Source organism: Ictalurus punctatus, chromosome 6 (assembly GCF_001660625.3).
Source record: "Ictalurus punctatus breed USDA103 chromosome 6, Coco_2.0, whole genome shotgun sequence".
Taxonomy (NCBI): domain Eukaryota; kingdom Metazoa; phylum Chordata; class Actinopteri; order Siluriformes; family Ictaluridae; genus Ictalurus; species Ictalurus punctatus.
The window spans coordinates 24,669,878-24,695,818 of NC_030421.2; the positions used below are offsets into that span (position 1 = coordinate 24,669,878).

The following is a 25,941-nucleotide window of genomic DNA, read 5'->3' on the forward strand; positions in this document are numbered from 1 at the left end:
ACAGTAGGCAGTAGTTCATCAAGGAGCATTCTGCTTTCCACACTTCTGTAATAAACCTCAGTGGAGTGCTTCACATTAAATATGTAAACATAAATGTTACATTAAAAGAAATAACCTGAGGAAAACATGACATTTCAATAATAAAAGAAAATGGTTTATTTGACTTGCAATAGCCATGAATAATTATAAATAGATATACTAAATTAATTGTATTATATAGATAGAGGAATAGAGGAATTAATGATTCGTCTAAATAATTAGGAGTAAATATAAACAAAACACATTCAAAATAAGGATTTAAAAATATAACATTTCATTTTCACATACAAATGTCAGCGAGAAATATAAACTCCTTCACACACGGCACACTTCATAAAATATGTCTTTTCTCTATCCAAATTTTCTCTCTCCCCCAGCTAGTTCATATAAAGCCTGGTTAACGTTTTATAAACCAAGAAATCTTTTAAAGAATCCAGATGATGTTTATATAGTGCTCTGTTTCTAGAGTGTGAACAACTTGTCAATAATGGCTGGTTTTGATGAGAAAATTATATACACTACGGTCAGAACTGATTCTATGATTCCTAGTTGTCACACACTCATCAGGAATAAATAAATCTCTCTTAATAAGTAACTGACTTCAGCTTAAACAAAATGTCTGTAGTTGCAGCCAAGCTTAAGACATTGGGCAGAGCATACTTTCAGACATTGATCCAATTTGTTCATGATGGTTCATTTAAAGCTATTATCTATGCAGTGTGGACTGGAAGGTTGTAGCTGGTGATTACTTGGTGCTGGCCATGATCTTAATGTATTGCAGAGCATTGTGAGCTGCATCATTGTGTGCATTACTGCAGGAGATTCCTGTACCATGACATACTGTAACTGGCATGGTGGACAGCTCAGCCAAACACTGGTACTGCCCATTTACTGTAAGTTCATCTGCAACACAGACACACACACCGAAATATCAGCATAAAGTTTGACAAGATGTTAATCTAAGGGGGGAGAACAAAATAAATAAATATCCATATCCTCTCAAGACTTTTGAACAAATATTAGGCACCTATACAAATAAACAGTATTTTATTCAAGTTAATAGATCTTTTTAAAAAAAATTTTTAATTATACCAAATATGTAGGTAATAAAACATCAGGCGGGGTGGTTATAAGACAATAATCAACAGGTTATCAACAAATCATCATCATCATCATACTGTATGCTCCATTTATACTACAGTAATTTACCACCAATTACACATTTCTATAAATTAAAGCACAACATATCTTGCTTTGTATCTACAGAAACAAATTAGTTCCTGTTAACACTTACATTGTTGTCTACAAACAGACAGCTTAATTCTCATATTTTTATATATATATATATATATATATATATATATATATATATATATATATATATATATATATATATATATATATATATATATATATATATATATATATATATATATATATATATATATATATATGTTGCTGTAAGGAAGCTGTGTGCACAAACATTTATGGAAGGAGCAGTCAGTGTCAATTCTTCAGCACAGATGTAGCTATTACTTTATGTTCTTCACCACATACTTCACAGTTCATGAGTAGTATAACAAGCTGCATTTTTGTCTTAATAACTATGTGCAAAAGAGACAAAAGTGGCTGGTCAGGGAAGTTGGGGTCAGAGCACAGGGAAGGAAAGTATGTGAAAATGTATTTTCTTGGAGGGAAAAAGCTAAACTTACCTATGTCAAAATATGTGACCTCAAAGCCCTGCTCCTGCGATAACTCCAGCATCATCTGTACATAGTCCATGTTGGGAATACTGAGAGGATTCCTCCTCAGTAACAAAATCTTCTCCGACTCAGAGTTCCTGAAACTCTCCAAGTATACATGTGGTTTTGGATTCTGCAGAGAATTAGACCGAACAGGGGGGCATATCTTCAGCAATAAAGTGAATTTTTAAAAAAATTTTAAATCAAAATATAAAACGCTCTGGCAAACCCAGAGGGTGAATGAATACTCATTTTACCCATGTAATCTCAGTAGACCCTGAGAGACAATGTAGTTTTTCCAACATCTTTTCTGCTGCTACTCTTCTGGCATTCTTTTTAGAGCTCCCGGTACCTGGTTCGACAATATAGCACAGAGGCTTATGGTGGATATTATAGCAAAAATACATTCATTATCAGCTTTAAACCAGAAGTGTTGTTAATTAGCAATGAATATAACAGCATAGCTATTAAAACAGAACATACAGCAGTCATCAAGTCAATAAGACAGATTTTCTCATATATTTGACACTTAAATAAATGTAAATACCAAAGCATGGTCATTCTTGACTTTTTTTTTTTTTTTTTAAACCGACCGTCATGTTATTTATCATGTTAATCTACATGATTTAAATACCCACAGAGTAGCATTTATAATTTGTTATAATAATTGCATTTAAGGATGTATATTTTTAACCTACATCTACCATTGTTTAATATGCTTTTCAGGGAAACGATTTTTAGTGTTTAACATTTAAATCCATGTTTGCACAGGCTTAAGTTTAATTTATGGCTGAGTTAAAGGTTGTTGTTTTTTTTCCACTGCAATACATAGTCAAACTGGACATAGACTGGACAGAGAATATACGCTTGATATCATATAGAAAGCTACAAACCTTTTTCTGAGAGTGTCTCCAACCGGCAAATTACTGTAAACTCTTTCTTATGATCCGGACCTGCTTCTGAACATACTATGTATTCTGGGAGACGCCATGACCTCTGCATCGCAAGCTCCTGCAAGACAGGCACAATTCAAGCACAGGAATGAACACTTGACTAACGCTTACTCGAAAGCTACATGCAGTATTCCTTGGTGAAACAATTCATATAAACACAGTTAATGATTATCAAGTTAGTCATGAAAAACCATGGAAAGATTACATTTGTATATGTCTTCTATCGTTATTACAGGCATTGAGCATTTCACTAAGAGAAACGTAATTAATGGTGTTTAGAAAAGACTAGTGATTACCTGCAGTATTCCTACTGGATTAGGCTGGTCGTTTGCTTCACCACCACAGTCATTATTTTCAATCCTTTGATTTGGAGGGCTTTGGAATAAAATGAGAAATGTCTAATGAAACCACTGCAGTCTTATACTATGGAACAGTTTTTACAAATCTCCCTGCTCTACGGTCATTTTTTGCACTGTGTTGCCGATGCCATGGAGATGGTTACCAGAACTGGTAGTCAAAACATTACTGAAAGTGCTTTCGTTTACAGCAAATAAAAACAAAAGCAACTTTGTTTATCCAAGCACCAACTGTGCGTGTATGACAATGTAAGTAATCATTTGTTTAGTTCTAGATTATTAATATCAATTTGGCAACGGAAATTACCGACACCATTTAGTTCATAACTCGGCCGTATTAACAGAGTTAAACAAGCTACTGTTTATATTACATGTTTTATAGATTTACTGACAGAATATCAATTGTATATTCATTAGATATTTCCTGCTATATTTGAGCTATTCTTTCATTGTTTTATTCATGTAACAGCGTAATATTATTTCAATTCTTTCTCTCCTAACAGTCATTGTTACCCATATTTAGAACACTAAAGAGCACATAGTGGCTGTTGACCATAGCACTATGCATAATATGACTGACTCTACCTATTGAATATGTGTGTAAACAGTTTACTAACTGCATTACACCCATTTCATTTCAGATACAACAAACACACATAATTGTACTCCAATCCATTTCTTCATCCTTGCTATTCAACCACTCTCACAATCAACTCCACATGCCAGCTGTCATCACTTGTATCTCTTCTGGAATAAATCAATTTAAAAAGTAATTAAATATGCATTCTTTTTGATAGATGTATTGGGCCAGACTGTGTATGCCAGCATCTCACAAATACAAATCCTTCACAAATGTCACAGCTTATAAACTGCAATCTGTTGTGTACTCACCATTTTTCAACGTCTAACTCCAGTATTTTCAGAGCCACCATTGCAGCCTCTTGTTTGGCGGCTTTTTTAGAGGGACCCTGGCCTATAATAAATAAAGAGTGAAAATGATACAGTGAAGGCATGTTAACCAACCTAAAAAAAAAATAATGTTATCATATAGCTGCACAGTTTGTTCATCTGTAGCTGAAGCTAACATTAAAGTTAAGTTTATTGTGAGCTCTTTTGTCTCAATCAACTTGGGAATGTTTCACGGTCTGTGTTTCCAGAAGAAAGGTCGTTGGTTGAGAGTAAACTATCAGAAGTAGCGAGAACAGACATCTTACGCCCGCACCAAGTCACAAACATCAACTTAATTAATGCGCAAAAAGTAAATCCTGGCAAATGAGGGGAAAGAAAACACAAAGATCTCAGCTGTTGCAGAACTTAAGTGCTCACAGGCATGATGAGCTCTGAATGCTCGCTTCACTGCTCCATACTTGCATATCCCTTTGGGTGTACACAATTCATGAGGACCTCCCTCAAAGATAATATGGTATATCTTGTCCAGCATACATCTGACCCATACAGGCATATGAGGCTTATTGAGTGACTGACCCATATGAGGTTTAGCTTGAGTCTGATCTGTTCAGTTGTATAGGGTTTAGTCAGTGTGGCTTGTACAGGTGGATGAGGTTTAGTGCAAGTTTGACCCATGTTGTATCCGCATATGATGTATTGTCGATTATAGCATGGGGAAACACATCCTAAAGGGGCTAGGGGGAAACAGTTCAATACACTTCACGCACCTGTACAGGTCAGTCTCACAATAAACCTCAGGCACCTGTACAGGTCAGACTCACAACAAAAACCACACACACCTGTACAGGTCAGACTCACAATAAACCTCACACACCTGTACAGGTTAGACTCACAATCAACCTCAGGCACCTGTAAAAGTGTTGTATTGAACTCAGTTTCCCCCTAGCCCCTTCAGGATGTGTTCCCCATGCTATTATGGACAAATTTAGGGATGTCAGGTTAAAAATCATAGGACTTATCTGTTGTGGGGGAAAAAAGTCTGCAGTATGAATTTGACACATGTATAAGCTTTATTTCTTATTGAACACAGGGGGAGCAGTATCTGACAGTAACATTCCCCCTGCTATAATGGAGGTGGTTTTAGGACAGGGGTGGGGCCAGGGTTAAACAGATACCAGCAGATACAAAACGGGTGCGCGAGGTTTACTGCGAGTCTGACCTGTACAGGTGCGCGAGGTTTACTGCGAGTCTGACCTGTACAGGTGCGCGAGGTTTACTGCGAGTCTGACCTGTACAGGTGCGCGAGGTTTACTGCGAGTCTGACCTGTACAGGTGCGCGAGGTTTACTGCGAGTCTGACCTGTTTCAGTGCGTGAGGTTTACTGCGAGTCTGACCTGTACAGGTGCGCGAGGTTTACTGCGAGTCTGACCTGTTTCAGTGCGTGAGGTTTACTGCGAGTCTGACCTGTACAGGTGGATGAGGTTTATCGTGAGTCTAACCCATACCGCTGTGTGAGATCCAGTGTGAGTCTGACCTGTACAGGTGATGTCTCCAATGGTAAGACTAAAGATGAAGAGCGGTTGGTGGGCTTCTCCATCTGCTCTCTCCATCATGTAAAAAGGCACATTGCCAGTTTTAGTGCCATATTCGTGAAGCAGCTGAACTGGCGTTTTGTCAAGAAGGACATGTTGGCATGCCAGACCCAAGCTGAAATTGAAAAGAAATAAAAATGTATCTTGTTAACGTCAAGTAAACAAAGAGCACTGACCTAAAACCTGGAATTAGATTAGGAAGTACAAACAGATTATTATTCCCAATACAATATTCATAAAACCCATTGCACAGCCGTGCAAGAACAGTCCAACCTGCTGCAGTAACCGCTACAGGTTTTAGTTAATGATGCTTTAATCTATTTTCCTGCCATGACATTATCTAAAGGTAACCTACTAGCCTTGACTTAGCCGGATGAAACTGATACTGCTGAGCCGGCTAGCTAAATTCCACAGCGTCATATAGTATGCTTATTTTATATTTTTGAAAAGGTTTTCCTACACTCTTCCCAGGTTATTTCCAGGCAACTTAAACTACTTTGTTTCCATCCCTGAGTTAGCCTCAGTTGGCTAGCAAGCTAAACATCTAGCATAAAACATTTAGCTAACTAGCAAACATTGCTAATCAGTAAGCCTATACAGGCACAGGACTCTATATCTCCTTAAAATGCTTAGAAGCAATTTGGTATTGCCATGAAAAGTTCAAACTTACTCAGTTTCAGTCATTATTAAGGCAATTCTCACAAGTCGCGGACTATTTTGACATCCTATTTAATACAGTAGTAATGTTCTGCAGCGTCCAAACACCCGTCACCTGGCGGTTGGAGGCGTGTTTGATGTTGTAACCAATCAGAGACTGTTTTAATTGACAGACATTTGAACCTATTACACGCTCCACCCAATTGTTATGCTACATTCATGTCGGAATTATGGTCAGGGAAAGTAATCAACCCAAAAGTTGCACAAGAACACCATTCCATATTATTCTGATTTGTCATAGTAGGGACTTCTCTATTTTTTCACATATCCTGCTGAAAAAAAGAAAGAAACCATCACAGAAATTCTAGTGGTTTCCACTACAAATAGCTACCATTACAAGCCATCAGCTAACCATTAAAACCATTACCATTATTATTCCTTAATGGTATCTACAAGACAAAATGCCAACAAGGCAACAAATTACCAATAGAGACCCACAGGGACGGTTACAATTTCCATTTAAACCAATACAATTTCCATTATAATTATTAAAACCACTACAAATTTTGTAATGGTTTCTATTGTATTTTTCAGCAGGGTATACTTTCCATAACTGCTGATTAGGCCATAGTCATTGGCTTTCATTTCTGACAGCTGATTGCATGATTACATGTTTATAGTAGGTAACGCGTAAATACCAACTAGTCTTTGTGTAAGTCCGCAATCATAATTTATCCATCCATCCATTTTCCGTACAGCTTATCCTACACGGGGTCATGGGGGAGCCTGGAGCCTATCCCAGGGAACTCGGAGCACAAGGCACGACAGGGTGCAAACCCATCGCAGGGCACAATCACACACACACACATTCACACGGACAATTTGGGAATGTCAATCAGCCTACAACACATCTTTGAACTGGGGGAGGAAACCAGAGTACCCCCCGAAACCCCCAAAGCACGAAGAGAATGTGCAGGCACACACAGGGTGGAGGCAGGAATCAAACCCCCAAACCTGGAGGTGCAAGGCAAACATGCTAACCACTAAGCCACCATAGTAAAAGTTCTGAGTTTTTCACACTTAATTCTAGTTATGTTAGTGTAAGAATTAGTAACAGTTAATATTGTAGATACAATGTGCATTACCGCTACAAAGTGTTGCTAGGTCTGTGTGCGTGTGTGCGTGACAGGCAGGAGGTGCTACAGGATATGCAGGAACAAGTGGGCAAGTTGACTGCACTGCTCCAGGATGAACGCAGATCACACCAACAGAGTTACCGTGCGGTCAGATGCACTCTCCTTCCTCTGAGTCTCTCTACTCTGTCCCATATGTGGCCTCTGTTCTCATAAGACGTGTGTTCCAAAGTAGAATTGCTTTCACTTATGTCCCTCACAGCACTCTCTTACGTTCCTAGATACCCCAACCCCCCCTCTCTCTCTGTCTGTCTGTCTGTCTGTCAGTTCTTCTGTTCAGTAGTGTTTCATTGGCATGAATGTTACATGTCACATTATTGCATGACACACATACAGACACAGACTTGCACACATGCATCATTACATTACTTGGCACTTACAAACACCAATAAAATTTAAATACATTTAAATAAATAAATAAATAAATAAATAAATAAATAAATAAATAAATAAACATGCAAAAAGAGAAATTAGTGTCTGTCTCTCTCTAGTTGTTGGATGAAGCAGAACTCAAGGCTAATAAATGCAGGCAACATCATCAGCTGGAGATGGAGTAGGATTCAAAGATTCTTTTTTGTCACCTCATTTTGACCCTTTCCCATTAATCCTCCATTACAGTAACAATCTCTCTCTCCCTCTCCCTCTCTCTCTCTCAGGAAACTGATACAGGACCACAGGTCTGAGATGAGTAAACTGGTTGCAGCTCACATTAGGACTCTAGAGGATGAAAAGAAACATGCTGAGGAGAGATATGGTATGATCACAGAGGACTAAAATTTAGCCATGGCCAGCTCACAATGGTGTAAGCCCAGCAAACAGGGGACGTTCCCCAGACGTTGCGAACGTCCACTCAGGTCCGCGATTGGTCCGGTTTATAATGTTCGCTGGCGGCCGTTCCAAGGACGTCAGAGTAATAACGTAAATCATAACATTACTGAATGTGTTACTTTCAACGAAGTACACATGGACGTTTGGGGGACAATTTTAGAGGCCATTTAGGGGACGTCCTGGGGAGCTTTTTTGTCAACTGGGAGCTTTATGTAAGATTAGACTAGGGACAGGCCTAGACAAGTCTCAGACACTTCACCCATGAGATAGAAAGTATTTGCTGCAGTATCTTTTGTGCACTTTTCTAGCCGTTATTACTTGTGCACTTTTCTAGCCGTTATTACTTTCTAGAGTAATAACGTAAATCATAACATTACAGAATGTGTTACTTTCAACGAAGTACACATGGACGTTTGGGGGACAATTGTAGAGGCCATTTAGGGGACGTCCTGGGGAGCTTTTTTGTCAACTGGGAGCTTTATGTAAGATTAGACTAGGGACAGGCCTAGACAAGTCTCAGACACTTCACCCATGAGATAGAAAGTATTTGCTGCAGTATCTTTTGTGCACTTTTCTAGCCCCAACCTTCAGGATCTTGAAGGTTGTAATCTGATTGGCTCTCTGCACTTTTATGTATACCTTTCCTTACTTCTTTCATTATAGTGCTGCTCAAAAAAGACTATGATTTCCTCAAAAGCTCCTTCAGACCCTACAAGGTACGAGTACCACATATCTAATTGATTCTGATCTAAAGCCACTTTAAAAGGTGGAGGATGTGCTCATGTATGTGTATCTGTGTGCTGTGTGTGAACTAGGACAGTGTGTTTGATGACAACTGTTTGAAGACTGAAGAGGAGCAGAAAAGATGCCTGAAGAAGCAACTCTTGTGGTGTGAGTCCAGGCTCCTTGCCATAGGGCACTATCTAAAGAGTGTGGTGAGCTAGCAATCTGCTAGTGAGTGCATTAAATTTAAGTATAATTTTACTCTTAAATAGTATGAAACAGTAAAAATTGCTGAATTAATATGCCATGTATCTGCAGGGTGTGAGCTATAGTCACTAGAGTGTGATCCTTTTTAGTGAAGGAGCAGCTGAATCAGAGTAAGGCAGAGAGAGAGACACAAAGAATGGCTTTTCAGTCAGAGACTGCAGAACTTCATGCCAATTTTGAAGCTGAGGTTGAGGTAAGCAGAATATTTGGATGTAGTACATGTTAATTCTCAGTAAGGAATCAGTGCAACTGGCTATAATTCGGTTTGTTTCAAATAATATAAATATTGCTGTCAACTGGTAAATGAGGATTAAATAATGGGGCTGCAAAGGCTGTGTTTCTGAAATAGGCTTATTTGACAGTATGTTTGTATGTTCTTATGGATGAATGAGCCGCGTCTGGTTTCTTCTCTTAAAGTTGAGTCGGTTAATCCATACTTATGAAAGGTTTTTAAATTGTATCTTTTTTTTATGACAGCAAATTGTCATTAATAAATCCATAAGAATAGAAAATGGGTGATTTTTGTGCAGGGCTTGAAGACACAGCTGAAAGAGAAAGACGTGACTATCAGCTTGCTGAGAGCAGCTCTGCATCAGATTCAGGAGGAGCTTAACATTCTGGTTAGATGTGCACTATTTTAATCACATAATCATAGCACTTTGTTGAAGAAAGAAACAAAAGCCCATGCATATTTGTTTGTCAAATTGTAACTGAACCTATCTATAGCTTGAATAAATAGAAACGTTATAGTTTGTCATTTGCCTGTATCCTGGTGGAGAGGATGAACATTTATTCTAATCTTTAATGGGCAATGAATTTTGGTGTTTTCTAACAGATCTGCCGTCTCTCTGAGCTGGGAAAAGGGCTTTAACAGAACCACCAGATGCATCAACAAAGAATTATTAAGTGCCCCTCACAATTACACACAGTTTCACTTTAACACTTGCACAGTATATTACACTTCAGTCCTTATGTGGAAATATCAATGCAACATGCAAATACCAATGTGGTGCTGTGAGCTGAATATAAAATGACTGAAGACAAGCTAGTTTTATTCCTTTAACAATCCAACACAGTTATGGAGGAACATGGATACAGGGCTTAATGACCAACTGAGTTTATATGCATGTGACAACACCTTTAATTGAGACTTATGAAACATGCTGCTGCTTTTTCAATATTATTTTCTGATATTTTTTTTTTGTTGACTTTTTGATATTTATAGTAATGGTACCATGCTGTGTAAAGGTGTGACAAAAATAACAGTCTACAAGGGATTTCTTTTCAATTTAATTTATATTCTTAATTTCAAGAGAGAAATAGGCTACCTTGATTTGATTTCCCATAATAACATTACACATCATATTATCATTCATTCATCTTCAGTAAACATTTTGTCCTGACATGGGGAGAACATGCGAAACACCATACTGTAAAGTAACCTGAGCTCAGAATTGGAGTGTGTTTAATTCATCCTGGATAACAAAGTATTATAAAAACAATCAGACATACTTTACAAGCGGTATCTAAAATATAGGGTTCAAACAAGGGCTACAGTTAAAGTCTTTCAGTATGATGTTTACTGAGTTACTGAACTCAGCAGAAATACATTTTATGTACCCAATATAAAAAATAGATTTGAAAAATGTTTTATATTCTCCATAAAAATAGGCAATATATAAAATATCCTCTCATCACATTTGCACTATTGTTAAACCCCTAATTTAATTTGGTGTTTAACACACTTAGATACATTTAATATCCACATTCATGATGGCAAACCCAAATGTAATGTACTGTAATGCACTGTAAACTGAAGGTAGTTCAAGTATGGCACATGTTACAATTAGTGGTACAATTCTGTTGTCTACTGCTGTCGTGTCTTTCATAAACTGTCAGTGGTGTGTGCGTTCATCCGGCCTTAAAATGTCAAATAATTAAAATATATATAACTATGACCATTTAAAAAAAAATAATAAAAAAAAACAGTTCCTAAAGGTCTTGAGTAAGAGCTTGCATACATGTGCATAGGAATCCAGATAAAGTAATCAGATAAATGATGATTCAGGGGGGCATAGGGGTTTTTGGTATAGGGAACACTATTCTCTTAGTCAGTGTGAATTCTGGCTTTGACATCTGCTTTCTGGTTCCAGTTCTGTCAGCCTTCTTGCTCATATCATTGTTCACTTTAGTCAGGATGGACAGCAGATCAATACCACTACATGCAGAAAATAAAACACAAAATTAAAAAAAAATTACATTTTATGCACAAATATATAAACTGCACAAATACTAGTTTACTGAGTCATAAAAATGACATCACAGGTGGATAACCCAGCTTTACAAGCATCACGTACAAGTCATAACATTTCGAAAGTGAAACTGTCTTCAGCCCAAACACGTTTTTGCGGTTTTATAAAGCCACATGACAGCCACAGTGTATTTTTTTAAATGCCACCAAAACCTGAGTGGCATTAGTATGTAAATGCCTTAAATGTAGTATTGGTTGAAATTTCTAAAGATCGCCACCTGATTATTGAAAAATATTGAACACAAAGTGGGTTTGCTAATTTTTTTTTGGTAAATACCACCACCACAGTCTTTAACATTATATAGTGAAATCATGACCTAGACATTCTTGCAGAAGCTGCCTGGGAGTATTCTGAGTTTATGAAACACTGGCTGACTAATTAGAAGTGTATATGGATGCATGGTGAACATGATGTCTTTAGGGGAAAAAAAAAGACGCTTCTGGTATAATGTTCCTTTTAATCAGTCACTGCCGCCTAACAGTGATCTATTTATTGTGTGTTTCCTACTCCCATTCATTCCTGTAAGGCACATGACAGTTTCCAGACAGGACGACTACACTATATGGCCAAAAGTATGTGGACACCTGACCATCACACCCATATGTGGGTCTTCCCCAAACTGTTGCCAGAATGTTAGAAGCACACATTTGTCTAGAACGTCTTTGTCTACAGGGAATATCATTCCCTTCAGTGTTGAAATTTTCAGATGTTATTAAATCCTTGAGGTTGGGCTGAAAAGCAATCATGATTAAATAGGTTGGCACTGAACCACCTTTAATTAAGGATTAATTAAGGCTAATTAATTAAGGCTAATTCTTATTAAGGAAGTCATATCTATGGAAAAACTGGGATATGCATTAAAAAGTAAATCTAATTTATTTCGTAAACTGTGGTGGGCAGATCCCCTGACAGTAGACTGCAGGTTTACTGTGTATCATAAACAACACTGTACTCATTGTGTAATATTGGAATTTTGATTATGATCACACTGCCCCCCCCCATCTCCCCCCTGCCCCCCCTCCACCTGTAATTGTACTATTTTCTGTTATCATAATTTGCTTGTGTTTCCAACTCTGGTTATTATACAAAATGGCAATAAAAACAAATAAAAATGCTAAAAGTAAAAATATCCTATTATGCATTTTAAATACTCTGTAAATAAATAAATAAATAAATTATATATATATATATATATATATATATATATATATATATATATATATATATATAAAACAAGCAGTTTGTTGCTGTGAACCATCTGTTCCCACAATTACTACTGCACTTTATATACAGAGTTAATTAACTCCAGAGAATTACAGGATGTGTTATGTGCATGCTCACCTTGGCACAAGCTGTTCGAGGTTCTTACACAGTGACTGTATGAACCAGGATCCTTTAGATTTTTCTCTGAATGAGACACAGCCTGACACTGTCGCCATGGCCACTAGGTAGTCAGCCCCTGCAGGTATGGACTCTCTGGGCACTTCAGCATCACAGAAGAACTCCACGTCTGAGGTGTTATTAGGACCATCTGACTGAAGGAAGACCACCTGCTGCTCGTGAACACCCTGACAGGCCTGGATGAAGAAGAGTTTGGGTTTTTGTTGGAGGGAAGGGCAATGAATGCCATCAAGCAGCTCCATCAGCTCCCTTAGCAAGACTGTCTTTCCATCCACCCCTTGCACGCCACCCTCACAGCCATGAGTCAGCACACAGCACACCACGCAGTCAGCCTGAGTGTGATCTCGCCGGCGCAGCTCATCCAGAGCCTCCAGCATGCTCTCCCTATTGCAGTCCTGCCTTTTCACAATTTCAAACCCCAGCCAACGGAGTACAGCAACTAAACTCTCTGCAAACACAAACACACACACACACACACACAAATAGAATCCACTGTAACCCTATTAGACTGACCAAAATTAGTTGAAGTTGGCTTTAAAGCATCACTGCTTCTTAATTATTTCAGTGACAGAAGTTCTTTGTGAATGTAAAACAAAATGTGATGCTGCCTGGTTCACTGCCCACTCTGTTGTGTATTTTGTACTGTGTCTAAGTCACATGTACCACATATATGAAAAAATTATGAATGTGCGGACATCTGAAATGTTCTTAAATGCTTTTCTACCATCTCATTAATGCATAAAATAAAGTTCCAAAGCAAAATATTTAGAAACACATTTCATACAGTTCAGATCAGTTTTATACACCATCGTTGTTACCAATAGAGTCACAAATAATATAATCATAATAATCTAATATAATCCAATTAGGGTGTTGTGAATAATAATATGATCGTGAAACCATCAGAAAGGGTAATATTCTCTACATCAGCCTTACTCAGTGGCACAGGTACAAATACAACATTTCATGCTACTACAACATGTGGTTTGAGTGTATATGCATTAGTTGTGCTTACTCTCATCTATGTCTGTCCCCTCTCTATTCTTCAGTTCTTGACAATTTGAGAAATCATAGTTGTTGATGATCAAGGCGAATCCTCTCCAATCTCCACTCATGTCATATTGCTCCAGCTTCTGCAGCACAAAGTACATCAAAGTACCGTCATTCCAGACCAGGCACACACACCCCACACTGAAAAACTTCAGAATTACTAAAGAGAAATTTACCGGTGTGTTATTTTGGTTAGGCTCAGGAAAGCTCAGGTTCCTGTCACCTTCGGCGAGGTTTCGAGTTTCAGAAAGACGCAAGTGAGCAACGTGTTCTTGTACAGCATTACCTGGAGGCCATATGACAGAGTACACACAGCTAGCTAAGCTAGCTGCTATAGCTGCTTATAGCTGTTTATTTGGTATGCTATTGCTGCATACCAAATAATACACAAAAAATACAAACAAATCTGCATTTTGGATACACTGTGTAGCAAATTCCTATCTACAGTCTAATTTCGTGCGAAGCAGGAACAGCAATTTACAGGGTTTTTTTCACGCCATTTTTCAGTTTTCACTCCTTACCTGAGGAATGCTCCTGTGAAACAGACAAAATATGCAACATGTTATTAGTCTGTTAAGAGAAAATTCTATTCCTCCAAATAGACAGCGGAGTGTTAACCAACCTCGGTGCACAGTGGATGACTCAAATATGAGGGGGGCTCTTCTGGAGACGCCAAATCCAAAACAAGAACCTCATTAATATCAGATCAATCTCACCAACATAAAATATTATTGTAGAGCTTAGTCTGAAATTGTACCTTGGTGGTATGCAGCAGTGTCCTCAGGCTAATGGTATAGAACATTGCAAATAAAACAAGATAAAATTAGGAACACAAGAACAGGGGTCACACAGTCAACACTGAAGGTTTTAATTTTTTAACAGTTAAATTGGTCTGCTAAAAACAATCATGTATAAAGTGTGATGTGAGAATAATAATGCCTAGTTGCTTATATAATACCGGATCTGGTCTGGTGGTTACTGAGGTGTCCTGGGAATCAGACTTGTCCCTGCCTTTCATTTCTTCAGGAACACTAGAACCTACAAAATGAATACCCAATCAAGGGTTAGATTTCTTAAGGTAGATGGGATAATCAAAACTAATCGAAACGATGTGCAATGTGAACAAAAGACTGGACAATGGACTCCACCTCCTGGATTATTTTATTATGCAAGTTGTCAGATCACAATGGTTAAGCCTTGACCTTGCTAAGAGAATTTACAATAACAGTAAACAACTGGATTTAAATTTAGTCAGTGATTGTTTTTGTATAGAAATTCTTCATTTGTTTTCATTTTATGCTTCTAGAATTCTTACTTTGTTTTTTGGCACATTATTCATTGGCGGGTGAGGCATAAATAAAGACATACAATGGTATTCAGAGCAACAAGTTCTCGGACCATTAGCCAATCAACAAACAACATTGTGAAAGGATCTGGATTGAAGGATCTGCAGTCACATTACATAAACATTGTCACGAAACATGTCATTCTTAATTCTTATGTTTAAATAATGCTGTCTTATTTGGCACATACACTCATTTTATGGTCATACAGGTGCCATCACCCTATTAGCTTGGGTAACAGCTAAAGTTAAATATTCAAGTGTTCATAATTTACAGCCCTGTCATTAGTATTGACATTTACAATAGCCTACAGTACATGCTATACTATTTTTAAAAATCATTAAGACTTCTTCAGTTGTCATTCTGGGTGAACATTTCAAGATTCTATGTAGAACCCAGTTGCCATATCAGAAAATGAAAACCTAGACATTTTTTAAGGTGCCAAGAAGCCTTAATAACCCAAATGAGATTTTAAGAGCATTTAAAGAACACTATTTTCAGAGAATGAACAAGTAGTGATATGTGTAGACGGTTTTGTTGCAGTACTGCTCAGCACAGTAATTTTGTCAGACAAACACACTTAAGTTTAGAAGAGACTGTTTTTTAATTGATATAGTTGAAACCTACAATGTCCTTATTGCTAAATGTTGTGAAAGCTGAGACAAGGAATTTTAATAGACTTCCTATGTGACAGACAAGAGGTCCTTACTGGTGCTTACTTTCATTGTATTTACTGTCTAAATAGTGGTATAAGTAGATCTAATCAAGCATTCGTTCTGTAGTTGTAGTGTACAAACCTGATTAAGTCTTTTATTCTAATGTTTGTACTCTTGATGGGTAACTTAGCATTGGTCTAAAAATCAATGCTAAATTCCTTTGGAGTTGTTTAATATTGAAATATTTTCATCACTGCATTGTAAAATGCATACAATATCATACAAGTATGTTACTCACCGTTCTCCTTTTGATAAAGACTGATTATTTTCTTTAAACTAGGGCATACAGGTTCAGTGATGCTTTCTAAAGTGCCAAGGTTATTTGCACTCATGTAGCCTCGCTTCTCCATTTCCAGAAACAACTGCAGTACTGTCTGTAAATGTGTAATTATATCAATAATGTTATAATATAATATTTTAGTGCCTTTAATTATTTATCAATTATTGTTTATAGATTTTTACTTTATTGATCTGTATAATAATAGTACTGTAAAAATATTGTAGTGTTAGTGTATTGATTGGAATAAAATGACAGTACAGTAGGAGTTAGTGTGTGTTTACAATGGTACACTCACCACATTTTGCTGTAGTTTCCTGCGGGGTAAAGTATTGTTCAGCAAAAATTTTATATTGCGCAGATCATCATCTGAGATGTTCTCTGACAATTCAAATAACATCCGCCTATAATTTTAAAGAGATAAATGATTTTCAGAAAACAGCATTTTGTTTTCAAAGAGGAAACCTAAAAAAAAAACCTACAAATATACACACGCATCTTAGATTTTATATTTAGACAATTAATATTTAATTTTTTTTTATTTTAAACTGCTTCTATTCATTAACCAGTGAGAAGTACAAATAGCAGCATGTACAGTACATTATTTGAGAAGGAAGTACCAAAAGATGTACCCCCAAAGTGCTGCACTGACCTGAAGGGGGAGACACGACTGCGTGAGAGTTGTGGATTTAATTGCAGGTCTCTGATAAGTTGATCACGTTTGATGATCTTCAGCAGCTCAACAAGCAAACTTGAATCGTCAGAGGATAGCAGGTCACGCTTCTGCAGGAGAGAAAACAAATCTCTGGCTGTGACTACATCACTGAGATCTTTCTTGAGAATATCAGAGCAGAGGAACACGAGCTCCAGCATCTCATTCTGGCTCAAGGAGTTGTGAACCTGCACCAGAAGCTTCCGGAACTCCTGGAAGTACATGAAAAGACAATTCAGTGTATGTTTAATCATGCATATCTGAGAAATTACCAATCTAGCAATTCAACCTTACCATTACCAACCTTAACACATACAGTATAGATAAGAGGCAAAAGAGCTTAAAAACAGCAAAGAAATTGTATTTATTTATTTGTTTTAATTCTGTATTTTCCACCTGTAGACAATTCATTAGAAAATAGGAAAGTAAAAGTGACTGGGGCATAAATGTTATATTATATCACAGAGTGCATTCAGGACATCAGGTAAATGATCATATTTCCTTGCCTGATAAGTGGTGTAATTGCCTGAAAAAATAACATGACTTAATTTGTGTGACTTCATATAAGGGACTGTGGTCATCTAAGATCTTGATGGAGGAAACATGGCATATGCTTTGGCTAGTTTTTTTATTTTTATTTATTTTTTAGGCTATAATACTGTAATAAAATAAGTATAAAGTTCGTTCAAATCCTGTGCAGATGTTTATAACTGAATTATGTTCAAGATGGATGGACATAATTATAATTAATGATGGACTATATGTGCATTTGTCATATCACAGCAAACTAGCAACCCCATTTCCCAGAATACACCACCAACTACAAACATGGCCGAAGAGGACTATTCCCCCATATGCTCAAGTTGCCTTGTCTCTATCGTGTCCGTTTATTCTGTGGTTGTTGGGTTTTTTTTTAAACTTTGCTTACGTTTACAACTTCGTCTCTTTGCTCTGCCCTGTATGTGCTGTTTGCCCGATCGCCTGACCGCTGCCTGTTCATGATTATTGTCTTCTGCCTTATTCTTTGGACTTGTTGTTTTTGTTGTTGTGTTAAACTGTCATTCCTCCATTTGCTTCTGTCTGTGCCTCCATTACGTGACAGCATTAAACTGTGTTTTAATCAGGTGAATGTAGAACATTACTTAGGCATACTAATTAGTAAGCAAGCTGATTTTTACTTTGTGATTTTATGTTCATGTCACTTAAGATTGAGGTCAATGTTTTTTTCTATGACACAAAATAAATTATACAATTTTACTTATTATTTACAGTTATTTTTTACTTTTTTGTTTTTACTACTGACTTTTTAAGAAACGCTTGTTTATGAACTTACTAAAGATACTGAAGACTTTCTAAAGTATGTTATTTTTGTTACTGCTGTGAAAAATGAATTAGAGAACATCTTAATATGTGGTCAACTCTCTTTATACAAAGCTACAATATGGTGATGATGACTTTGGAGAAGATCTTGGAGAAGCCATTTGAATAATTCATGTTATTGAAATTTGATTTATTAATGCAGTGAATCAGTATGCTGCAAATAAATAACGTTTTAAGTGGTAGAAAAACTTACAAAACGTGTAGTTTACTACTGGAATAAAGTTGGTTTGACGTTCGATATTCGCAGATATGCGGAAATTAAGGGACCATTACATACGACATTGTTAAACACGATTCTAACTTCAATAGCATTTGAAGGGAATGACTTAGTCATATAACCATTGGTAAAGTGTTCATCTAGGTGTCAGCTATAATGCACACCTCTTAGATTTTTTATATTTAACAAAATAAACTATTAAATCATACATAAATATTGCCATGTATTTTATTACTGCATGGGCTCATACACAAAATATATCATAATTTAAAGCTCAATAGCATTTGAAGGGAATGACTTACAGTCACACAACCAACTGTACAGTGTTCATCTAGGTGTCAACTATAATGCACACCTCTTAAAATGTTGATATTTATTAAAGTAAGCTATTAAATCATATGTAAATATTGCCATGTATTTTACTACAGAATGCTCTCATGCACAAAATATTCCACAGATTAAAGCTCAATAGCATTTGAAGGGAGTGACAAACAGTCATGAAGCCAACTGTAAAGTGTTCATCTAGGTGTCAGGTATAACACACACCTTTAAGATTTCTGATATTTAACAATATATACTATTAAATCATATGTAAATTTGATATGAATTTCACTACCGAATGGGCCCATATACAAAATATTCCATAATTTAAAGCGCAATAGCATTTGAAGGGAATTATTTAGTTTATTTAGTTTATTTTTTATATATGATTTAATAGTTTATTTTATTAAATATCAAAAATCTAAAAGGTGTTTCTCATACCTGACATATAGATGAACACTTTACAGTTGGTTATATGACTGTAAATTATTCCCTTCAAATGCTATTGAAGTTAGAAACGTGTATAACAATGTCTTAGGTAACTTTAGAGACGGTCCCTTCATTTCCGCAAATCTGCGAATATCGACAGTCCAACATCAAACCAACTTTATTCCAGTTAAATACCTAAATAACTGCCCCAATTGATCTGAATTGACTGTAATATTAATGCATACACTTTTAGTTTAGTTCATTATAATCCGCATTTGTTTACCTAATGGGGACACTGTTTGACACTGTCTGGCGCACTTTACTCGCTGAACTTGATAAAAGACGGAGTGACTTTCGGCCTAACACTGAATAACCACAGGCCCTTTTTTAATCTATAAAAGTGGAACAAAACTAGTCTAGATAAAACCTTCAGAGTGTGCGAGGAAAGTGAATAACATGAGATTCACTGAACTAAATGCTAAATTCCGTACATTAGCGTCGGTCTAATGTACTCACTACAAATAAGTCAGTTTTAATGTCTTTGAAATCGGGAATCTGAAAGACATGTTTAATTTGAAAACAACAACAACAACTTATTTTTCAATGTCTCGTTCATCGGAAGCTTCATTTTCTGTCACCACGGATAACTAGATGAGTCTTAACTCATATAAGGATTTATTCTAGACTTACCTGATCTTCCATGATGAAAGACTTAATCAGGAGGACGGGTCTCGGGTTTTTTTTATACTTTACCCAATTGTTATAGATAGGGTTTTAACCACAACAAAATTTGTCCGATTTAGTGGGGAATAAATGAGCTGAGTCACTAATAATTCTATTAGTTTATTTTTCCTGTAAGGAAATGCAATGAAAGTTAGAGGAATACTTGCTCCGGAGACTTCAGTTCCCCTTCAGTGCGCATGTGCGACTTCATGACGTTTTCTCATGTAGCTACATCGAGCCAATAGGATCCATCTGCAGAATTCCAGGCCAGAAGGCCAGGAGCGCCAAGCCAGGAGCACCCAGTCTCCGGCCGGAAGTGGGGGCGGAGCTAACGACAGCACGTCAATTATGGCGAGCAGCAGCAGTTCCAGGCGTCATCGCGTCATCGCTTTCCTTTCTGGAGTTCTTTGTAAAGTTTTAAAACTTGTTCATTTCGCCAGTATTTGTTAAAACGTATAGAACTGAATTATTATATATATTTATTATGATAACAGTCTTAAGATTTCCGTTGAATTATTTCACTCACAAGTAACGGTGTATTTTTGTTTGTTTGTTGTTTTTTTTAAAAACAACAACAACAACAACAACAACTTAATACTCAAGTAAAAACAGGTATTCTTTAGCAAATAATTTCAGAGCAAAAGCAAAGCAATTCAGAGATAATGCATAAATAAAGCTCCGGTCACAGAAATAACTTCTAACAATGAAAATAAATAAAAACAAAACTTCTCATCTAAAATGTAACTTATGTAAGTTGGAAGTTCATTACACCACTGAGGGATAGTCAGTTTGAAGGTTCTGGAAAGGGACCTGAGGGAACATAGACCTCAAGGAGAGTATTGAGCTAGGGGGATGCTGTTTCCGACAATGCTATTTGTATGTGAGCATCAAGTCCTTGAATTTGAGGTGGGCAGCTTCAGGAAGCCAGTGGAGGGAGATAATGAGGGTTGTTTTGGGCTGGTTGAGAATAAGGTGTGTTGCTGTATTCAGAGAATAAGGTGTGTTGCTGTCATTGAAATTCACCCCAAAGTTTCTGGCTGGTCTTTTTGAGTGTGGTTGAAGCAAGCTGTACGGTGGGATTGTGCTTGATTGAGGGATAGGCAGGGATGACGAGACGCTCCATTTTAGCTAAATTGAGCTTAAGGTGGCGTTCCCTCATCCAGTTTGAGATGTCAGACAAGCAGGTAGAGAGGCATGTTGGCCTGAATGTTGGCCTGAATGCCCAGGTCCAGTTACTTTGGAATCCTATGACAGGTCTTATCCTTGCTCTTTTACACCAGTGCCTTGGTAAGGCGGAGCAGCTCCACTGGCCTACCCATTTGCTGTAGCATCTGGAATTCAATGAAACACCAACAGATTTGTATTACATACAGCAGAAGGGTCTCTACACTATGGGACAAATTTTGGCATTTGGAGTCAATCCCTGAATTTTATATAATCACTGAATTTTTTTTGCAAGCTCACATGGGTTGAATGAAACAAGTTGGCTTTGAGTTTGGAGGTGATATTTGAGGACACATGTCAGCATACTAGGTTAAAATGTATTTCTAGAGAATTACTAGAAACAGGAGCTAAAGCATTTCACTTATCTCTTGACTAAAATTACACAAGACTTTGTTTTTAATAACATTCATAATATAAATTGTTTAAGATTGCAAATTGTTCCTGACACACTAATGTTCTAGAAAATTTGTGATTATTATAGAAATGTTGATTCATTATGACAAGACAAATGGGAGATTAAGGATATCTTATATCTATACTGTTAGCATACAAGATTCTTTGTGAGTTAAAACTCTCTCTTACCAGATACAAAGGTTTTTCCAATATTAGTGGATTTTCACGAATAACAGTTTCTTGTGTAAATGCTCCTATCAACAATCCATTTGTATCCAGTTATCAAAATGAAGCCCATTGTTCATTGTTCCTAGGCAAAACATATGGTCACATTAAAACATTGAAGATAGTAATGCAAATATTACAGCATAAAATGTTATATCCACAAGCAAGCCAAGTGTTACGAGGTGATAACTGCCTACATTTTCTTACAGAAGTTAGGTACATTAACGCTAAAAGATGAATTACAATATCCCACAGGAACTGTTACATTTTCTTCTGTTTATAAAGTCCTCATTCTCTCCATATATATATATATGGAGAGAATGTCATAAGTTTATATTTGACAGATGTAAGCTGAGGTTACGTTGATTTGCTCACCTTTCCAGATATTGTGCTATCATGTAGCTTCCATAGAGTTATTGTGTCATCTAATGGTCAAAAAAGGGAACTGCAACAAGCGCTATTTGAGGTTCATTCGCGCAGGATTCATTTTGCCGATTTTAAAATTACTCTGTGGCTGCCAAGATCTTGTTTATTATAAATTCATTTGAATTAAATCTAAGACATTTCCACAAAAAATGCCAAGTGTAAGTGTGACAGTGTGTCTATGATGCACCGAATCTTTCTGTTGTAAACTATATCATGGAGATTAAAAGATGAAAAGGGGATTATAGGTGGATACACCAGGTGTCCATACTTCAGAAAAATGCTGGGCTGAGAAAAATGAGAAAAATGTTTTTGGGTTTTTTTTGTGCTAACTTCTTTGTGTTAATTTCAGGTGTTTTATGTATTTTTGAGATGTAGATGGGATGGAAAACAAAGGTTCTTCTAAAATGCTTAAAACAAGCTGCATTGTATGTTGTATGACTGTATGCTGCGATCTCTCAAGTACCTATTACAGAATTACTCAAAATCAGTAGATAGTAGCCAATAGCATAAGTTAAGTGTGATAGCCCCTCAACTTCATTTTATTTGAGGCTATGTCATTGTTAATGTCATCCTGCCACAACAAAATCTATGGGCACAAGCCTCTGCTGGGAAAAAGGGTGTCAGCTAACACATAATGACCCTACCTGGGATACATGTGGGCATGCCAGAGCACGAGCTACCCACAGAAAACCCACATTAGGTTATTTTGGGTTTTGTATGGGCTAGCCTGTGCCCCTTACTGTCTGTAGCTTACCCATTGATGGCCAGTGTTTGATGGGATTAGTCTGTCTTAAAATACTCATGTAATCAACACTAAAACAAAAAAAAGTCTTAGGCTAGAGAAGTGGTGCAAATTATTTTATTAAAACAAAAAAAAGTTGCCATAGGTAAAAATATTTTATCTTCATTTTTTCTTGATGATTAAAAATGTGAAATTTTCTTTGAAGGCTGGGGTTTTGGATAAGCATCACTGTGCACGCTGCGTGGTCCATCCTTCTGCACTTGAATTTGAAACCAGGCACGAGTAAACTCCTCTAACTTCGAAAAATGGTTCTGCAACTCTTGCACAAAAGCCTCTAGAGTGAGACAGACAAAACCAGTTTCATGTAAATAAACAAAAAACAAGATAAGAATAAACATCCACAGTATAATCTCAACTTTTGCATTGTTTTTGAAAGTGACACAAGGCTGTCATTTTGTATTTTTTATATAGTCATCCCAATTTATTCACTCAGAATAGCTACAGTTGCGTTTGCAGCTATTCATATTAGACAGTGCAATCCGGTGTATTCACTTGGAGTGGATGCATAAGTCTGACATTGCGATCTGGTAAAAATAGATCTAGATGAATGTATTTTTAAATAAAGCTGATCTTCACAGACAGGAACAATTGCCAATAAAAAAGTATAGCCAAAATGCTGGGTGAGAAATGGTCAATTTGGAAAACAGAACAAATATGCTACAATTATTTTAAAAATTATAATCTCAGAATATTGTTTAGCTCAGCAATGGAAAACATCAGAATAGATAAAGGAGAACATGTAGAGAAACATCCAAACACTCCTTTCACTTTTCACTCATCCTCTTTTCAATTTAAGGGATTTCATGTGTATGAGATCAGTGCTTAAAGTAGTGATAATGCTCTGCTATGGTGTAATTTGTTAGTATATGTTTGAGTATTTTTTCTGAGGCATTTCATCTTCTGGCTCTATTAAGGCCAATTCACACCAGACGTCAATTCAATTCAATTCAATTCAATTTTATTTGTATAGCGCTTTTTACAATAGACAAAGCAGCTTTACAGAAATATCAACATGGTATACAGATATTAAAGGTGCGAATTTATCCCAACTGAGCAAGCCACTGAGTGGCGACGGTGGCAAGGAAAAACTCCCTAAGATGTTTTAAGAGGAAGAAACCTTGAGAGGAACCCGACTCAGAAGGGAACCCATCCTCATCTGGGTCAACAGATGTCAATTACACATCCATTTCTGCTTCATGGTCTGGCCCTGCACACGGTGGCTTAGCATGTTTGCCTCACACCTCTGGGGTTGGGGGTTCAAATCCCACCTGTGTGCACGGAGCCTGCATGTTCTCCTCGTGCTTTGGGGGTTTCCTCCCCAGTCCAAAGACATGCTCTCCGTCCATTCCGCTCAGCTCTGCCCAAGAAGATAGGGCTTATAGTATGACTACCCCACAATTATGGGGATTCTGCCTCTTCATCTCCATGCTTGCACCTCCCTTCCCCATCTTAAAACACAGCTAAAGCCCACCTTGCTTTTCCAACTACCTAATAACTCATATGCATTGGCCTTATCGTGCCCTCTAAATTTTAGTATGCTTTTCTGCTTTTGTAGTTTTATAAATTCCTTTATATTTCTGAGTTTTATCTGTGTCCTTGGGTACCCTGATAGGTGCTGAGAAAAATGCTATTATTATTATTATTAGCTACAGCAACTGCGTTAAAGGCATGAGTCCCTTGTCCAATAGAACCCTGCAGAAATTCATTAAAAATGACATTTTCTGCACCCTGTGAACTTAGTTTGTGTGCATAGACAAAAAAAAAAAAAAAAACACCCTTCGAGAAAAACAAAAGCAAACAAACTATAACTTAACTGGTACATAAGCCTAATGATGCAGTAAGAGGCGAGTGGCATCAAAATTGAGCAAATATTCCTTAAGTTTTGTCTGTATTGTGGCACAATGTATCCAAATATGTGTAACTGGCCATGTTCCGGAACACTCCCTTAAAACTTTAACGCAGGATCTAGTACTTACTGTCCGCGGAGAGAGAGCGCGCGACCGTGAGACGCCTTTTTGTCCGCATGATGTGCCGCCTCCCGAGCCCATGGTTTCTGGACTGGATGCAGTCCACGTAGAGGTCCCAGAAGACTTGTGCCAGGTCCCAGAACAGAGCGCCGTGCTTCCGGTTCTCCGAGGACTTCAGAAACACCATGAGATCCCAGAAGTCAGGCACCGTGTGCGCGATTCTCGGCGTGCGCATCTCCAGAAGCAGTACAGAAGCGCGTTCCCAACAGCGCGGGTCCGCGCGGCTCAGCGTCAACGGGTCCACGTGACGCAAGCTTTGGTCCTGCGTTGAAAGCGCGTGCACCAACGCGAACAGCAATAGGACCAGACGCACGCGCAGGACTACGTCATCCATCATCTGCGAGAGTAATTAGTACATTAGACACTCGGGGTAAGCTATTAGTCCTAAAAGCTGATAAGCAACTACAACTGTTAGTCTTGAAAGTTGCTCAACAATCCTACAATACTGAATAATTGTTTTGTTTTGTTTTTCTGGGGAAAAAAAACAATAACAACTAAAAAGTAAATAAAAAGTCTTAGAAATATTCTCTGGAAACTGTGTTCTGGGCATTATACAGTACAAGCACCGTGTGCGCGTAGGCTACCTGATACAAACTGAGCCGTAAAGATTGTTCTTGAAATGAAATAATTTATAGTTTATATGAGAGTACTCTCACATACAGTAAAACAACAGCATACACTTATAAGTTATTCAACGCATATTT

At 37.3% G+C, this 25,941-nt stretch overlaps 3 protein-coding genes and 1 non-coding gene across 6 annotated transcripts; 1 reads left to right on the plus strand and 3 right to left on the minus strand.

The window, feature by feature from the left end:
* Window positions 1–132: 132 nt before the first annotated feature.
* On the minus strand, window positions 133–6,400 carry prkra (protein kinase, interferon-inducible double stranded RNA dependent activator). Its single transcript, XM_017470910.2, has 8 exons — window positions 6,262–6,400; window positions 5,534–5,706; window positions 3,982–4,063; window positions 3,031–3,109; window positions 2,675–2,792; window positions 2,039–2,133; window positions 1,752–1,914; window positions 133–942 (listed from the first exon to the last, which is right to left on the minus strand). The coding sequence occupies exons 1-8, from the start codon at window positions 6,273–6,275 to the stop codon at window positions 785–787; spliced, it is 882 nt and encodes a 293-aa protein (XP_017326399.1). The 5' UTR covers window positions 6,276–6,400; the 3' UTR covers window positions 133–784.
* A 2,344-nt stretch (window positions 6,401–8,744) lies between these two features.
* On the plus strand, window positions 8,745–10,434 carry LOC108266931 (uncharacterized). Its single transcript, XR_008396588.1, has 5 exons — window positions 8,745–8,985; window positions 9,085–9,223; window positions 9,349–9,452; window positions 9,790–9,879; window positions 10,095–10,434. It is a non-coding gene; the product is annotated as an uncharacterized LOC108266931 (transcript).
* A 102-nt stretch (window positions 10,435–10,536) lies between these two features.
* casp10 (caspase 10, apoptosis-related cysteine peptidase) lies at window positions 10,537–20,348 on the minus strand. 3 transcript variants are annotated; one of them, XM_017470760.3, is made up of 12 exons: window positions 20,108–20,348; window positions 17,011–17,282; window positions 16,657–16,762; window positions 16,320–16,455; window positions 14,981–15,060; window positions 14,780–14,807; window positions 14,645–14,685; window positions 14,544–14,556; window positions 14,199–14,308; window positions 13,988–14,102; window positions 12,913–13,420; window positions 10,537–11,477 (listed from the first exon to the last, which is right to left on the minus strand). In XM_017470760.3, the coding sequence occupies exons 1-12, from the start codon at window positions 20,117–20,119 to the stop codon at window positions 11,324–11,326; spliced, it is 1,575 nt and encodes a 524-aa protein (XP_017326249.1). In that variant the 5' UTR covers window positions 20,120–20,348; the 3' UTR covers window positions 10,537–11,323. The 3 variants fall into 3 exon arrangements, with proteins under 3 accessions (XP_017326249.1, XP_017326251.1, XP_017326246.1); XM_017470762.3 differs by having other exon boundaries at window positions 13,988–14,105; window positions 16,657–16,675; window positions 20,108–20,347; XM_017470757.3 differs by having other exon boundaries at window positions 13,988–14,105; window positions 20,108–20,347.
* A 2,917-nt stretch (window positions 20,349–23,265) lies between these two features.
* On the minus strand, window positions 23,266–25,941 carry fam237a (family with sequence similarity 237 member A). The gene is made up of 2 exons (XM_017469362.3): window positions 25,187–25,941; window positions 23,266–23,484 (listed from the first exon to the last, which is right to left on the minus strand). Exons 1-2 carry the CDS (start codon window positions 25,572–25,574, stop codon window positions 23,330–23,332), a joined length of 543 nt encoding a protein of 180 aa, XP_017324851.1. The 5' UTR covers window positions 25,575–25,941; the 3' UTR covers window positions 23,266–23,329.